Here is a 17,738-nt window from a genome sequence, read left to right as displayed (position 1 = left end):
AGCCGCACTGCGGACACGTGGCACTTCCGGGAGCGGCTCTGCGGCTTAAGGGGGCGGGGCCAGGGTCGGGGCTGGACGGGCACGCGGAGGGGCGGAGTCTAGCGAAGACGAACCGAACCCAGCCGAACACAGCCGAGTCACACCGAACCGGGGCGAGCCCAGCCGAACCCAGCCGGACGCAACACAGTCGAGACCACGCCCGCCCATCCGGACAGAGCCGAGTCCATCCGAACGCAGACGAGCCCACCCGAGTGTGTGCGCCGCGGGTGCCGGTGCCGGAAGGAGCGGCGGGGGGCGGAGCGGGCGCTGCCGCGGGTGAGTGTCGGTGTCGGTCGGTGTCGGTGCTGCCTGAGTCCCGGAGCACCTCAGGCTCGGCGGTGGGTGAGCGGGGCGGGCGGTGAGGGGTCTGTTCTCCCCGGCCGGCCCCGCAGGACGCTGGGCCATTCCCGTGTCCTGCTGGGGGCGGCCTCCGGGCCGCGGCTGGGCCTGGCCGGGGGTCCCTGCGCGCCCCGACGAGCTGCGGCCTGCGCGGGGCCGCGGACAGCGCGCCGCGAGGGGCTCGGGGGCGGCCGCTCCCCTCCCTTCCCTCCTATCCCTTCTGTCGCCTTCCTTTTTCCCCCCGGCACAGCCCTGGGTCTGCTCGGGCCGCTGGCGGCACCGGCCGGTCACGGTGCTCGCAGGTGCCGAGCAGCGCTGCCTCCGGGGGTCTGTGATGGTGAGGTGCATTAAGGAACCCCGTAACCCACGGATGCCCTGCAGCCTCCCTGGGCAGCCGTCTGCCGCGTTATGTCGACCTGGCAATACTTGTTAGGAGTATTGGTGTGTCTTCAGAAGTTATTGCTTTTAAGGGTTTTGTTCACATGTTAGTGAATGGTGCACCAGTCCTGCAGCGAGGATGTGCTCTGACAGCTGCACTTTGTGAGCCAGAGCTGCCTAAACCTCTGCATCAGGTGCCCTTAGGAGCTCGGGTGTTGTAGTGCTGTCTTCACAGGTAAACTCTGCTGTCTCAAAAATTAGTTGCTGTAAAAAAATTATTAAAATACTTTAAGAAAGTCTATGCTTTTACCTAATTTTCTAACTATGCCTTTCCTTAGCTCTTAATATGCAACATCCAAGTGAAGTTTCAAATCACAGAATAAACTGTCTTGTAGAATCTCAGTTTATCCACTGAGTTTCCTAGGGATTTTTGCTTTTGTTGCCTGTGGTAATATTTTATAATGTTATGGTGATCATGTGTGAAATTATAACTTTCAAGTTATCATGTTTCCATCCTACTTGAAAAACTAAAAATACACCATTGGCAGTAGGCTTTAAGCCGTTGCTTGCAGGTTGTGGTTTCAGACTGAGCTGTGGCTGAAACTGATGTTTGGTGCTCTCAGGCTGGACTGAGATCTCTTCTCTTGCTGACAGTCCCCACACAGGTGTAGCACAGTGTGTTCCCAGTTCATGCAGGAGCTGTTCACTTGGGTGTCACTGGTTTCTGTTTCCTCATTGTTCCATAAAGGCGTTTAAAACGCTCTTTAAAAGCCTGGTATTGTTTCTTACCTTAACTTCAAGAGTCTTTGGAAGTGAGCACTGTCCTAAGGTTTGGAAGTGAAATGATGACTTTTTAGCTAGGAAAAACGCAAGTTGAGTGTAGGAGGAAAAAATTTTCTAGTTTTCAGAAGATAAAAGAGGCATGAGTGAGTTTGCTTGCTAGTCCATGCCGTCAGCAGCTTTCCCTTCAGGAGGATGGTTCAGTGTTACCAGAGCCACTGTGGGGAATTCCTCATTCTCCACAGTCAGTAAGTGAACCCCTGAACCCATGAACTTCGTCTATGGAGTGGTGGATCGGGCTCCACAGGAGTTACTGGGTGGTGCTTTGCTGATGAAATAACATTGACCAGGGTTGAAGGGGATGTTTTTCAGTGGTACACGTGTCACTGAAGTGATACTAGAAAGTTAACTTTGGTAACTTCGCAGTGGAGACACAGTGAGTTGGTGATATGAGTAAAAGCAGTTGGTATCAAAATACTGTCTTGGTCCGGGACAGCTTTTTGTTCAAAGCTTTTGTCTTCTTCCAGTGGATTATTTTCAAATCAACCCTTGAAATAACATTAAAATAGTACCTTCATCTCCATCATGGCTTGTGAAGAGTGATTGCTGAGTCTTCACTGTTCTGCTTTTGTGGTGTTTTTAACGTGAGCCTGAGAGTTTGAGTCTGTATATGTTCAACAGCCTCAGCTCTTCCCTGAATTTGCTCTCAGCGTAGCAACTCTCAAACCAGAGCAGAGCCACTCTGGCTTTGTAATGCTTTGATTTGACACAGCTCTGAATTATAAAGTTTTCCTGTGTGATAAGAGTAGATTTAATATCGCTATTCAAATATTACCTGTGTGCCTTTACAATTAGCTGTCCATTTTTTTCCCATTTTGAAAGTGTTTTCCTTTAACTGCTGCCAGCTGATATGGAGGTTGTTCTGGGAGGATTTGGGTAGCTCTGTTTCAAGCACCACTTTTCTTATGGTGATGGAAATTGAACCAGTATTAATGCCACTTCATCTGTGTTTGTAGAGTAATCCTGCTCTCACATTAATCATTCGAATCTCACTCCTTAAAGATTTTTCTGTAATGCATGAAGATTGTTTTGGTTGATGTTTTTTGTAAACTTAAGTGTAATAGATGGAACAGGTTAATACAACTGAACACTGAAGTTATTCTCACCTCAGTAATCTGAGCACTTCTCTTACATCACGCTGTTTGCCCTGATTTGCAGGTTATTTGAGTCGATCGTTTCCCTAAGCCCCACAGAGGCTTTTCTCGATTGGTATTTTGCTCAAGCAATAAATAAATCTGCTGACGTGTGTGTTCTGCCATGTTTGCTTATTCTTGACCTTTGATTTTTAGCCATGCAAGGGACAGTTTCAGTCATGACATTGTGTAACTGGGTGTTTATGCATTGACAGGCATATTTGATTGGTATTCTTAAAAATTGTGCCTGTTGCAGCTGCTGTGCTGTTCAGAGTAATGTAGACATGGTTAAAGGTTTATGGGTTAGCTGTGGCGAAACCAAGACACCTGGTGCTTCGTCATCTGAACAGATTTTATTCAGTGCTAGCAAAGGTCATTTAAATATCCACTTGTCTTTCCACATTAGCTCTGTATGATGTACCTGTTGTTGCACAGCAAAGAAACTCTGTCATGAGTGTAGTTGCTATGATGGATGCCTGGATTTTTGGGCTGGTTCAGACCTGTGTTTTGACTCCTGTGTGCTGTGCCCTAGGCTTAGAGTTGCCCTGAAGTCCTCCTGTGATACCCCAAGGCAGCCCTGCAGCTTCTAAACAAGTGTGGTGAGAACCTGTAGCAGTGTGGATGCCTCTCCCAGCTGTGTTTAGCAGTGTAGCCCAGTTTTTCCAGGGCAGTCAGACTCCAGTGTCCACAGGGGTCATGTATTCCAGTAGGAATTAGCTGGCTAAAGGCTTCTAAGGATGTTACCCTTTAGTCTCCAAGAGAGCTAAAATACTCACAGTTCACTGTGTCAGACTGGTGCTTTCAGTGTGATTTAGAGTAAAAGTTTGATGAGGAGCAGCTGAGGGGAGCTGGAGATGCTCAGCCTGGAGAAAGGAGGCTCAGGGGGAAACCTCATGACTCTCTACAACTCCTGACAGGTTGTAGCAAGGTTGGGGTTGGTGTTTTCTCTCAGGTAACAAGTGACAAGACAAGAGGAAACAGCTTCAAGTTGTGCCAGCAAAGATTCAGTTTACATATTATGAAAAATTTCTTCACTGAATGGGTGGCCAAGCCCTGGCACAGGCTGCCCAAGGCAGTGATGAGTTCACCATCTCTGGAAGCACTCAGAAGTCCCGTGGATGTGGCCTTGGGGACTTGGTTTAAGTGTTGAACACAGAGGTGCTGGCCTAACAGTTGGACTCAATGGTCTTAGAGGTCTTTTCCAACCTCAATGATTCCATGATTATCCTCACTTTAGATAATGAGGAAATTAAGATGAAAGCTAGGAAATTAATCACTCATGGCTACACAATGAAACTAGTATGGGCTCTCAGCTCACCTTCTGTTATTGCATCCAAGCTGAAGGAAGTCGGTGGGGAAATATGGGAGTCTGGTGGGATTTTTTAAACAAAACCTTTGCATTTACGGTTTGAATTGTGGCGGCCTGTGCAGGGCAATACAGGAGTCACTGTCTTTGAAGGGTAGTTCCAGTGCTTTGTGCCAGGTAATTGTCTTCCATAACAAGCCAAACAGACAGGTTCTGTGTGGACAAGGATTGATTTGGTATCAAACTTCTCTAGATTCAATTCTGCAAAACTTCTTCACCTCTTACTGCCTCCACTTTGAACCCCAGCAGCTGCCAGGAGTGGCTGGAGCCCTAAATCTGCACTGATACCCCTCTAGTGCCTACTCTGAAGTGCCACCTTTCCCCAGCTGAAAAGTGAAAATCCTGTTTAAAATCTTCAGTGGATCATCACATACCTTCAACAAATTGTACTTTGGATAAAATTATTTTTACTTGCAAAAACTTCAGTCCATGTAGTGTTTTCCTAAGGGAGGGGAAAATCTTTGCTATTGTCATTTCACTGGTCTATGATACAGTTTACCAAAACTTTTTTTTTTAAATTTTTAGCACAGGATTTTAAATTATTTTTGTTACCTGTAAATATTTTACAATGCTTAATGTGCTGTTCTGACAGAATTTAAATGCATTGTGTTTTCTCTTTATTTCAGACTATAAGATTCAGATATGTTCCTATTTGACTGGATTTACAGTGGTTTCAGTAGTGTATTGCAGTTTTTAGGTAAGTCATTATTGTTTGGGTCTTTTCCTTTCTGCTATTCTTGTGTAAAATACCTGTTCACCTCTGTTATCTTCAAATAAGACTGCTGGGTAAATAATAATATTTGGCTTGGTGTACGTTCAGTAACACTCAAACAAAGTTTCACTTATCAATACTGAGCATTTCCAGAGTGTGCTCTCCACTCTGTCTTACATTAACCCTTCCTGAAAAAAAATACATTTTATTTCATGATCATAAAAGGTCAGACTTTTCTAATCATACTACACTTAAGGTGGTGTAATTCAGTTGGCTTTTATGGGTCTTCTCCTGATTTTTCTCTGCTGTAAAGAACTGAACTCAGTTATTTTAATTCAGTTCTTTTGCACATGAAGCTATCATTTCAGAATCCAAATAGGAGGGACTGTCTGCAGAAAATTAGTGTCAGATATTGAAACCTTTTCTCATGTTCAGCAGCGCATTGTTCTGTGATTTTTTTGTTCTGTGCCACAGAAATTAATGTGAAACTTCACTGGCATCTACTCAAGAGCCTCAGAAAATTATTCCCTCTTCAAAAAGTCTGCAATCCATATCAACCCAAGGTGAAAAAACTCCACCACCATGAGGAAAATTAATGCTAGGATACAATTAATGTTAGGATACTAAAAAAAGGATCAGAAGTTGCAGATCACATAGGTAAAAGACACAATTTCCAAGTTAAAAGGATTTTATTGAAGTGGTCAAAAAGCATTTGAGGCTAAGAAGTCATAGCAAGCTGTGCCACCTACCTTTTATCAGTTGAAAGTTTAAAGTTTTGCACTGAATGTCAGACCCTTGGCCTGCTATCAAAATGTTAGCCAGTGAAATTTTAACTAAGTTGATTAATCTTTCTTATCTCTTCTTCCTTAGCTGCACAGTGATTACTGCACACTGGCCTGCTCTTCCATTCCTGTGCAAGCAAAGGCTAATTCTGCTGAAAGATAGAGGAGCTTGAAGCAGCTCCCTCTTTTATGTCCCTCTTTTTCTAAAAGAAACACTTTCTCTTTGCATTCTCAGTTAGAGTTGAAGCAGACAGATCATAACGTTGGGGAAACTGCCCACAGTTCCCTGTGCTGTCCTGTCAGAAGGTTAATGGGATCACTTTAGGAAGAACATCTTTGCACAAGTATACTTCTGGGAGGCACAAAAACATTTTTTAATTTGTATATATGTATAAAAACTCAGGTCTTGGTGTAGCCAGTAGCTGAAGTATGGCTGCTTGTTAGTCTTGTGTTTCTCTGAAAGACAACTGGAAAGCTTGAAATGTTGTGGTGCAACCAGCAACATCTGACTGGGAAGCAAAGACTCCTGGATCTGCAGGCTGAGAGGGGGAAAAGTATTATTGTTTTCCTATAGGTTGGTAGAGTTTTGTTTAACTCATAAGGTGAGTGTGAACTGGAGTCTGTGATGTAAGTTAGTATATGAAAATGTTTGTCCACTTCTTTCTCTGTAAACATTAACACTTTCTCTTCCACTCCCTAGTTTAATAGTTAGTATATATATGGGCATGTGAGAAGGTGAGTTTGGGAAGTAAGAGTTGTTGTATTTGAAAAAGAACTGTGAAGACACTCTGCAGGACCTGGAGTAATAAAGATCATTAATGAAATAAAATGACGAATAGGAGAGAATATTCATTCCTACAAGTTACAAAACATGTCCAGCTGGAATGTGATCCCTGAGATTAGCTCAAAGGCAGAGGGAGAGGTGAGCAAACAGCAATGGTGTAAAGGTCTGCTGAGCAGAGGCACCTCTGCCCCTGCAATGCTGTGGCCTCAGCAGGGCTGGCTGAACATCCCAACGCACATGAGCATAGCACATTACAGAAGATAGGGGTTTTTTCGAGTACAGAACAGGATTGATTTTTTGATTTTAAATTAAATTAATCTTAATGTTTTACTTTGAATATCAATGAGTTTGAAGCAGTGAAAACTAATTCTGGCAGAGGATACAGTGTTGACAAGTTGTAAGAGAATTGCCCTTCGATAATCTCCAATTTAAGAAAATATGGTGTTTGTGTTTTAAAAAAATCTTTTCTCTCCTTCACAGCAACTGTTGCATTTCTGGGGTTACAAGTGGAGGGGGAGAAGAAGGGCAGAAGACATTTTTATAAAGATGACAACCAATGAAAATAAAATTTCTTATTCCTGTTAGGAAAGCATTGTCACATGGGACAAAGTGTGTCAGAAGTATCCTGACGATGCCATTCAAGATGTAGCCAACAGTTTTCCTGGGGGTGTGGGTGAAAGTTACTTTTTGTCCAAATAATGTGTTAGCCAATATTAAAGAATTCATTCACAAATTATGATTATTGATGTTGAATCCACTTTCTCTGTATTATTGTGATTGAGGTCTGAATTTTCTTTTTTGTCTCGAACAAGTGTTTTGCTGTAATTGGAGGTAGGTGAACAGAGTTCAGGTTCAGAATGGTCCATGGTCCAGAACCTGCTGTTAGTGTTGGGCCCGTGCCCACCTCTCCACCCACCACCTTTGAGCAGAACTGTCCTTTTGCTGGGGCAGAGTAAACTACGCTGGTAGCATTTAGTCCTGTTCTGTCATAAGCTTTTCCTAAGATAATGGAATGCATTCCATGATTGACACATTCACACCAATTTGTGCCTCTCCTGCCAAGCATCCTGTAAGCTGCATGTTACCTGGTGCAGCAGGCTTGTGGTGAGTGGGAATGTCATTTGTACAACCTGGATAAAGGGCACTGATTAAGGTGTGGTGGAGTTTGCCTGGTCTGTATTTTGTACCGTGACTGTAACACTTTGTTCCCAGGAGCAAAATCATCTCTAGTGCTGGAAATGAACTCTGTTGAACTGATTAATCACTAGGTCCTTTTTTGTCCTAGGACTGTACAAGAAATCAGGCAAACTAGTGTTTCTGGGACTGGACAATGCTGGAAAAACTACACTGCTGCACATGCTCAAAGATGACAGACTGGGACAACACGTCCCCACGTTACACCCCAGTAAGTTCATATTGCTGTTCCTTAGCTAGAAAGCATTTGAAGGATTGCAAGAAAAGCAGGATCTGATTATGCCAGATCTGATTATAAGACCACCAGTGTAACTGGGGAGATACAAAGGGATTTTTGATATTGCAATCTATGGATAGTTCAAGCAATCTTAAAAAAAAATGTGTGTAGGATAGTTCAGAGTGTTATATTTAAAATTAAGTGGTGAATAACAAGCAGAACAATGAAGCAGGGAGTTTGTCCTATAGATGCTGCAAGAAATAGGGGCTTGCAATCTTTGGGAACAGCTTCTCTGTCCAATTAGAAAATTAGTGTTCATGTCTCAGAGGTTGCTGTGTAATTGTTATCCTGGTAACCTTGCAGGAGAAAAAGTTCAATGCAGGTTGAAAATGTGGATTTGGGAAGTCTAGTAAGGAGGTGAGAAACTGGGAAAGGATGTGAAGAGGAGAAACCTTGAACAGTATTGAAACCAAAATGCCAAATGCAAAATCTTTTTTGCAAACCAGATGTCAGAGCCAACTGTTGTTTGTGTAACATGTAGGGATAAATAATGTAGGAATACCCTGCTCTTCTTAGCATTGTAGATATTTCACACATGCTTTAATGGTTAATAACATTTTGGTGACACACAAATGTGCCATTGATTTTGAGAGAATGTATTACTCTCATGTTCTTCTTGAATAACAAAATACTGGAAAGAACCAAAAGAAAGTAAAATCTATGTGCTAGAAGGCCAGACTTTTCCAAAGCACTGCATAATCTACACCTAGAACATAATTCTGTGTATTTCCAGCTTCAGAAGAGCTGACAATTGCTGGCATGACTTTCACTACCTTTGATCTGGGTGGACATGCTCAAGGTAAGAGTGTGTGTTGACTCACTTAATCTCACTGAACTGGGCTGGAGTTTGCTTCCAATCAGAAACATGGCCCTGCTGCACAGACTGACTTCCTAAACTCTTCTGGGACAGCATAAAAGACATTGGCTGCTCTTTTGCCCATCTCCACCATTTATCATAAATCACAAATATGATTTAGCAAGTAGAAGAGAAATTTTTGACTAATACTGTGAGGAGGAGTTGTTTCTTGCATTTACCTTCAAACTTACCTTTGTTGACATAATTCTTGGGGAAACAAAAACCATTTCCACACATCAGCATTCATGTGGGATAGAGCAGTGATAACATTTGAGTGAATTATAATTTTTTTCTGTTATTTCAAGCTTTGTAAAACATGAAATTGCATTCTAAAGACTGGCAACATAAGCTAAGAATTACAAAAAAAAATCAAATTATAAACCCACACACACCTGTTGCTTTTTAATTACCAATGTGCATCAGTCTGTTATTTAGGGATAATTTCCTTTTATTTTAATTTCTTATTTTCCCTGTAGCTCGCAGAGTGTGGAAAAACTACCTGCCTGCAATTAATGGTGTTGTGTTCTTGGTGGACTGTGCAGATCATGAAAGATTGCTTGAATCAAAAGAAGAACTTGATGTAAGTTTAAATAAGCTTTTGAAAGTTTGAACTTCTAAGAACTAAGCTCAAATACCCAACAGACCTCTGCTGTCACCTGCAAATGAGTAGTAGGGATTTGACCTTCTGTATTTTAAATTAATCAGTCCTCCTTTCTCCATTCCTTTGCAGTCACTAATGACAGATGAAACTATTGCTAATGTGCCTATCCTAATTCTTGGTAACAAGATTGACAGACCTGAAGCCATCAGTGAAGAGAGGCTACGAGAGACGTTTGGTCTGTATGGCCAGACAACAGGAAAGGTATTGCTTAGTTTGTTTGTTGGGTTTTTTGTTTGGTGGTTGTTTTTTTTTTTTTTGGTGAGGTTTTTTGCTTAGGCAGTTAGTTTGCCTTATGTGTTGACTCTGGTTTGCTCCAGCTATACAAAATAAATGTTTTTCTAATTTATAAAGTACTTAGTACATAATAGCAATATATAGAATGAATCTCAGAGTCTCTTTATGTGTGTGTGTTAAATTTATGTCTACTACAACTTTTTACATTGTATTTAATGCCACATTTTTTCAGAGAAAATGTATTTCTATCTAGAATAATTTTTAGTACTTCAACTTTCTTAGGCACTATTTTTAAACAGTTTTCAGAGGCTATAGTTGTAGAGTGAATTATGAGAGAAAACTGAATAGAATCTTCCTCATTTTAAGTGCAAGCTTTAAGAATTTTCTACCTAACATATTTGCCTAAAGCTTAGAGATAGATTTACGCTATTGTAGTCTAAGTTTGTAGGTTGTGGGAAGGAAAAAGTTCCTACTGGCATCCGTAGCAAAAGGCAGATTTCTAGTAAGGATCTTTGTGATACTTCAGCTCCTTTTAATGTAAAGTTAATACAGTGCTCTGCTCGTGAGCATTAGAAATAGTGCTTGATGTCCTTGGCCCTTGGAAAGAAACCTCCCTGCAGCAGACAGAGTCCTTCCACTGTGGCTTCCAATCACAGCTCCCATTAGTTGACCAGCTCTGCTGAGGGCACCTGCCTTGCAATTCCTCTTTGCTTATTCACTCTTAGGTGCCTCCCTTTAAGTTCAGTGCCAGTCATAGTTTAGGTCAGGCAAGAAGAAATCTTTACTTTCTTGTTTGTTGCATTTTGCCCTCTTGTTTTCTGGTCTTTACACCATATGTATTTGATGAAGCATGGACACCACTGTGAATCTCCAGTTGAACAGCAGCTTTATTGCACTGGGCTGATCTTGGCAAGCAAGCACATAGCACTCTTGCTTTGGTCAGTCCTAAAATTTGTAGCAAATGTTTTTTCTATCTGGTTGGAAAACTGTTGCAAACAGAGCAGGGAACTGTGACTGAACACCAAATATAAGCTCAAAAATTCTCCTTGCATGTTTGCTGTTCCATTCTGGTTTCACGTACTTCCCCCTCTCCAGTGTGGATGCACATGAGAACCTGCATGGTGTTCTTGTACTCAAGTCACTGAGGTGAAGGTCACATGTTCTGGTCTCTCTGTGGAGGTGTCAGGCCCAAGGATGCCCCATTCCTGGAAGTGTTTTCGTGCCAGTTTGGACAGGGCTTGGAGCAGCCTGGGATAGTGGAAGGTATCCCTGCCCATGGCAGGGGTTTGGAATGAGATTAGCTTTAAGGTCCCTTCCAGCCCAAGCCATTCTATGATTTTTGATTAATTTATTTTCCACAATTCCAGTGTCAAACAGGGATTAGACAGGGGCGTTCCGTAGAAGCAGATGTCCATGTGGAATAGATGTTGTTTATAAGGGAGCTGCAAGGGCATGTTTTATAAGGAGCTGTAAGGGCCTGTCTGTGCTCTCTGCAGGGCAGCACACCACTGAAGGAGCTGAATGCCAGGCCCCTGGAGGTGTTCATGTGCAGCGTGCTGAAGAGACAAGGCTACGGGGAGGGGTTCCGCTGGATGGCCCAGTACATCAACTGAGCCTGCCGAGACCCAGCAGCACGGCCCGGCCCGGGGCTCAGCGCCTGCTCCTTGTTTGATCACTCAGTGTACGTAACTTGAATTCATTTGACTGTTCAATTTTAAAAATACACATTTTTAGCTAATTATATCATTGATGCTAAATTGCAAGTGTGAGGATTGCAAAATTATTTCAAGCGAGTTTGTAAGTTTAAATACCACAACCTGTGAGCTTTCTAATCCCATGCAACATCCTTTTGCAGCTTTTAATTTAATGAGTCTCCAGCACCGTTTTTGGTCAGAGCAACTTTCCAGTACAGTATGTTTGAATGCACTTTTTAACAGCTGAAAACGATGAACATGTGAAAAATATTTAATGCTTATGTTAAATTTTTTATGTACTTTTTTGAAACTGGTTTTATAACTTTAGAGTATATAACCATCTTTCAAGGAATAATAAATAATTAGCTGATGGATAATTGCATGATGCCTTACAGTTTTCAATAATACACTTTCTTATGCAATGTCATGCAATAAATTTAAATCCAGTTTTTGGCATCTTTAATGGGAAATGTTTCATTTTAATGTGTCTTAACTAGTGAGGCTGATCTGAATATGTGGGATATTTTCCTGAAACACAAGCAGGCCACAAGTAGTTTTGTTGTAGATTAGAAAAAGGTGGGTTTTTTCAGACTACTAAATTGTATTTATTTTAGGATTTTCCATAGTAAAGGAAAAATCTACTGTGATGCCCTTATAATTACCACAAATACAAAAAAAAAAGTCTAAATTAGCTGTGCCAAAGTAAATCTTGAATTAATGACAAAAGTGGTCTTAATCTACTGGTCTCTTGAACTAAACCCCTGATGTGACACAAGAAATACAGTTTCTTTCTGAAGAAATAAGAATACCACTGCACTAAATATCCCATTTCCAATTTCATTCATTTTTGGGTCTACCAGAAGACTTGCCCGTGAAATTTCCAGGAGAAATAAGGGGTTGCCATTGCTGCTTTTGCAAGTTTACCAGCTCACACTCATTGGCCTGAAATGAGTTTTATTTTTAGGACAAGATGGATTCTTTTACTTGGTTTTGCCCTGAAACCTGACCAGTGTGGCAGCTGCTGGCTGCCCAGGGCACTTATTTCTGGGGTAAAATTCAGTCCCTCTTTCCAGTTTCTAACTGCTTTTCCCTGCTTTTGAGGGTTAGTTCCCCAAGGAGAAAGCAGGTTACCTTTGAAGGAAGGGTGCTGCAGCACATTTTATTGATGCTGGCTGGGAGCTGTGGTGGGTGCTTTCTTGTGCTGGGCAAGTTTTGCTCCTAATTTGCCAAATGAGTGTGGGGTTTCAGCCCTGGAGTCATCATTTCACTCTGGTGGGTTTGAGTTTCACTGTGTAGTTTGTTTTGTCCTTGTACAAATACAAACTGCTGCAAGTTGTACTGAATCCTTTTACTGCCTGTTGTATATCTTCTCCAAAATACTTTAGGCCTTATGTTTCCAATATCCATGGCAGCAAATGTGTTTCTGACTGGTTTGATTTCACAAATAACTTTCTTTTGACCTCTGGGCTTGAATCTCAGATCTAAAGACTGTAGGCACAAAGCAAATAAATGAAACTTATTCCTTGCCCAAACCTGAACTGGTATGATTGAATATTGATGATCAGTTCCCCACAGTCCTAGATTGTGCATCTGAATAATTCAGAACCTAACTAATATAAATTGTAAATGAAGTTTATTACTGCAGAATCACATGCAAAACATTAAGCCCAGTTTGTATGTGGTGCAGTTCAGTGTGAGGGCATTGGAGGGCTTTTCCAAATGACCAACATAGAGAATTCTGCATTTTAACTCATGCTCAGCTGTGGAGTGGTGTCTCTGCATAAATCCAAACTGGAGGCAAGAAGTGGCCTCTCACCACTGTGTGGACAGTGTGTGTCTTTACTACCTACAGCCATTATGTAGGGGATGTGCCTCTTGGTTTTTTTCTCTATAGCTTTTTCTGATGATGGTTATAATGCAGAGAACCACAGCTAAATCACTAGATGGTGTAAATATTAAAAGTACTACTTGCAGAGTCACATTGTGGTGTTGATGTGAGGGATTTGGGACTGTGTTGCCCATGCTTATGGAAATGAAGCTGGAAGTGGAGATGTTGTGCTGCACTTCCACAGGCTGAGCCATTGCATGGGCTTGGAGGGATCCTCCTCACCTGCTCTTCCAACCAACTGTGAACAACAGCACTAAAGAAAGGGGTAATACTATTAAAAATTAAAAAGGAAGGGAGGTGATGGTGCTTAAAAGTGTGTGTTAAGAATAGTTCCCAGTGTTGTGGAAACACTCTTGGTTCCCTGGTTCGTGCTCTGGGATGGTGGCTGAAATGTTATTGTAATAAGGGCATGAAGAAACCTGGACCTTGTGTTATCCAGCTGGGTATGTTGTTGGAATAGGTGATCAATGCTCAGTGAAATACATAAATAATCTTGCTCTATTTCATTTCATTCAGCAGAGGAAGGACCTTTCTTCTGTAGTTTACATTCTGTTGTGCACATGAATATGAATGAGTGTTGTGTGTCTTTGTGTGAAGACTTTATTAATAGACAAATATACTGATGAGAATTTTCCTGGTAGTTCTCATCCCCACCCCCTCCATATCCCCCTGGCCATTTATTTCTATTTTATTCCTATGACTGGCCAGTCTTGCTTCAAAAAAAGTAGTGTTCACATTTGGGTCTGACTTATATGATTTTTTTTGCACTCTTGACTATGCAGATTTTAATTGAACATCACTTTAAAGAATGTGAAAAAGAAAACTCATTAATAAAGATGTTATTTATGAATTGTCTCATTTTGTTTTTACATTGCAACAGTTCCTTAAGAGAAATGAATGCAGATTTCTAAGATCCTACTAACTACTTCTGACAGTGGCCTGTATTTCATGGCAGTGACCCCATTTACTGACGTCTCTGGGTTGAAGATTTCTTTTGCTTGGATGTAATTAAAATTGGGGTCTAGTATGTATTGTATAACTGAGAGGTGATTGCTGTATTTCAGTCTTGGTTTAATACATTTTCAGCAACAATTATTGGCATTGGAGATGGGAAAGCTCTCCAAGCTTTCTCATTTATCCTCTGCCAGACCAGGATTATTTCTGTGTTCAGGTCCTGACTGTGATGTGCCAAAGGTGACCTGTGGCATTCACTGGAGTACGGTACCTGCATGCATGGGAGCTTTATTGTGTTTTGATAATTGGATCTGAGCATCAAATAGAGCATTTGGCATTCACTTATTTATAATAATGTCAGTTCAGAAAAATGATGGAGTTGGTCTCCAATCCCAGTGAATTCACAGGTCTGCTGGAGGTCAAATTGTTCTTCTCTTGTTTGTCCTGTCAAAGTATTTGGTTGTTACCAGCCAAAGTCCAGTGTTTCTGTTGACTACAATGTGCTCACATCTAGGTCACACTATTGTGAGTTGTGGACTGAGGAGTTACATTTGAGCTCCATCCACTGGGGTCAGTGGGGATGTGTAACTTCTTGCACTTGGACAAACCACTCTTTGCACTGTTTCTGTTCTGAAATGTGAGTGCACTAAATGTTGAAAATCGTAATTTATATAATAAACTGCAGAAGAAAAGCTAAAGGTGAAAGTGTTCTTTAACATGTTGTCAATGCATTTGTTATTATGTTGTCCCATCCTATGCTGGAAATACAAGTATTGGGAATAGAAAATAAAATTTTGCTTGAAATTTGAAGGAGTTTTAAACAGGTAGTTCTTGTCAAATTATCGAAATCAGGAAAAAAAGTGTGCTCAGTATATGGTCTAGGAGTGAGTTTGGGTGTTCTTGGGTGGGTATAGTTATAGTTCTGTCTCATTTTTGCTCAATTTCTGTTCATGGGTGTATGGGAAAAAATCCTCTATCTGGAAAACTCTTTGAACGTGGAAAAAATTACCTTTTCTTTGTTGCAGTTCTAAAATAAGATGGCAAGATATGATCTTAGAGGTGAGTGATACATCCTTAGACTCCAGCTGCCCTTTAGGAATGGCCCTCTTGGTGGGACTATGTAGTGGGGATTGTCACTGAGTTAAAATTTACCAAACCAAGTGTAGCCCACAAGAGACTGTGTTAACCTACTGTTAGAGAACAATTTGCCAACCCTAAGAATATGTTCTCCTTAGTTTACATTTTTCAAATTATTTTTGTCTGCTTTTTAATTGCAATTAAAAATTTGATGAGCAAGTATGGTAAAATAATAATTAAAAAATATATCCCTTGTTTTTCTTATGACCCTGTTTCTTACTGCACATGTTGCATCATAGTAAGAAATCTTACACTAATACTTTGGAGCCTTTGATGCCTTTCATTTCAGGGCCTCAGAGCTTTCAATCTGCTAATGTTGCCTCATCATCCTTGTGAGTGGAAGGGCTCCTGTCCTTGTTTTACCTCTGTTGCCAGCGGTGGCTGGAGGGATTGGGTCATGCTTGGTCTCAGCCTGAACAAGAAGAGCTCTGACAGCAGCCTTGAAGGAAGTGGTGCCTCCCTAACATGGGCACTGTTTGCCCATGTCTGTAACAGGATGACAGAAGCCTCCCTCACATAAAAGCTACTGGAGATACCTCACAAGCCTTGTGTAAATTAGTGGCACACTGGGCTGTTTTGGGGGGAGCTTTATTCCAGCACTTTGATGCTTAAAAATTCTGAGAAAGAGAGACCTCTATCAAAGAAGAAATTCTGCTTGTGTTTTCAGAGCCATTGTCAGGCACAATGCAAGAGAGAAGCAGTATGAAGTTTACACATGTTGTTTGCCATGATTATTTTGTGAGAAATGAAGAAAACCCATAAAGTTCCTCTGTGGGTAGCTGAAGTTAACTGAGCTGCTGCAAGTCTGACTGCAGTGAAGAATGTGTAACAGATCCTCACACATGTGACTGTGGGATGAGTCTATTTATGTCTCTGTAAACATGAAATTATGAAATGCACACCATGGAGATGGGGCTGGTGAAGTCCTTGGCTGACCTGGTCAACTATCATTTGGCCTGCACCTCTTGAGGAGTACAAAGCAAATTTAAACTTGCTGCAGAACATTGTGCTGCTGGAAGATGTTTAGTGAGAGGAAAGCAGGTTCATGCAATAAAGCAAAAAAAGCATCCTGTGTGTTAGCAGATAAGAGGGAAAATGCTGTGAGTTTCTGTAATAATCTCAGACACCTTGTGGGCATAAGAGCACTTGACAAAGACTCTAGGAAAAAAATCACAATAATTTTTCTTTTGTATGTTCCAGATCTGAAATAAACAGATGTGTGGCTGAGACTTGGATCCCTTCTGCAAAATATAAAAAAAAGTGCAAATCTCAAGATTGCAAAAGAAAGAAAAAGAAATGTGAGAGAAATGGGTCATGGAGACTTTGCTTTAGCACTCATTAGATGGTACCAGACCTGCACAGTACCATGCTGTGCTGGGGAAGGAGCTGGTCCTACCCTGAGTCCTTGGCTGGAGCCTCCTGGGATCCAGCCCATTGCCACAGGGAGTGAGTAGGAGGGTGGCACTGGGCAGGTGCTTGCTGGGACAAGGAGCAGCCTGTCTGTGCAGGCACAGGAGTCCTGCCAGGTGGGAGGAGACCCAAAGCCTGCCCTGGGAACTGGGTGAAAAACTCATGCAAGGAGGGAGAGCAAAACTCCATCCAACCTGGCCCTGAACAGAGACAGGACAGCCTGTCCTGGACAGCCTCTCCTCACCACCCTCACAGGGAAGAATTTGTCCCTAGTATCCAGTCTAACCCTGCCCTCTGTCAGTGTGAAGCTATTCCCCCTTACCCTGTCGCTCCAGGCCCTTGTCTGAAGTCCCTCCCCAGGTCTCTTGGAGCCCCATTAGGTGCTGGAAGGGCCTCTAAGTTCTCCCTGGAGCCTTCTTGGCTCCAGAATGAACAACCCCAGCTCTCTCAGCCTGACTCCAGAGCAGAGATGCTCCAGCTCTCAGAGCATCTTTGTGGCCTCCCCTGGAGCTGCTCCAACAAATCTCTGTCCTTTTTATTTACTCCATTTCTGATTTTCTCATTTTGCAGAAGAGGCAATCAAACTCCCACCTCATTTTCAGCAAATGCTTGAGCACAGTCCTTTCAAAAACAGATGGTGCCCCTCCATTCACACACAACATCCCCCAAACTCCTGCAGCAGCATGTGCCTTCGTCTCCCTCCTGTGCCATGCAGCCTACAGGGCATGTGTTGCAGCACTGCATCTGACCCCTGCAGCCTATGTTGCTGTGTCTCCCTGGGGAATAGCCTGCTCCCAGTCCTGACCTTTAGAAAATTTGGGTTTTTTGAGCTGAGTAAGAAATCAGGTGAAGTGGAAAGAGCAGCTTTCTGGCCCACAAACCTTCCACAGTACTGGAAATGTTCTCAGTGGAAAGCTGTGCCTGTTGGGAAGGATTCAGTGAGGAGCCTAGGTTGGCATGTTACTGATGTAGAAAAGCCAAAGAAAACCCTAAAGCCCCAAACTCAGCTCATTTTCCCCTGCCAATGCACCCATAGCCCTTATTGTCTGTCTGGGCAGCT

At 42.2% G+C, this 17,738-nt stretch overlaps 1 protein-coding gene across 2 annotated transcripts; it reads left to right on the top strand.

Annotated features, from left to right (window-relative positions):
• The first annotated feature begins 79 nt into the window (after positions 1–79).
• SAR1B (secretion associated Ras related GTPase 1B) lies at positions 80–14,876 on the top strand. 2 transcript variants are annotated; one of them, XM_084215524.1, is made up of 7 exons: positions 80–315; positions 4,722–4,792; positions 7,659–7,778; positions 8,578–8,643; positions 9,177–9,280; positions 9,431–9,562; positions 11,092–14,876. In XM_084215524.1, exons 2-7 carry the CDS (start codon positions 4,738–4,740, stop codon positions 11,206–11,208), a joined length of 594 nt encoding a protein of 197 aa, XP_084071650.1. In that variant the 5' UTR covers positions 80–315; positions 4,722–4,737; the 3' UTR covers positions 11,209–14,876. The 2 variants fall into 2 exon arrangements, with proteins under 2 accessions (XP_084071650.1, XP_084071651.1); XM_084215525.1 differs by having other exon boundaries at positions 80–377.
• The last annotated feature ends 2,862 nt before the right edge of the window (positions 14,877–17,738 follow it).

Source organism: Fringilla coelebs, assembly GCF_963513975.1.
Source record: "Fringilla coelebs genome assembly, chromosome: 15".
NCBI lineage: Eukaryota > Metazoa > Chordata > Aves > Passeriformes > Fringillidae > Fringilla > Fringilla coelebs.
This window is presented reverse-complemented; position numbering and strand designations above follow the sequence as displayed.

Coding starts and splice junctions, on each gene's coding strand:
- SAR1B (XM_084215524.1), top strand. CDS start 4,738: ATGTTCCTATTTGACTGGATTTACAGTGGTTTCAGTAGTGTATTGCAG. Junction 7,779..8,577: donor CGTCCCCACGTTACACCCCA/GTAAGTTCATAT, acceptor GTGTATTTCCAG/CTTCAGAAGAGCTGACAATT. Junction 9,281..9,430: donor AATCAAAAGAAGAACTTGAT/GTAAGTTTAAAT, acceptor ATTCCTTTGCAG/TCACTAATGACAGATGAAAC.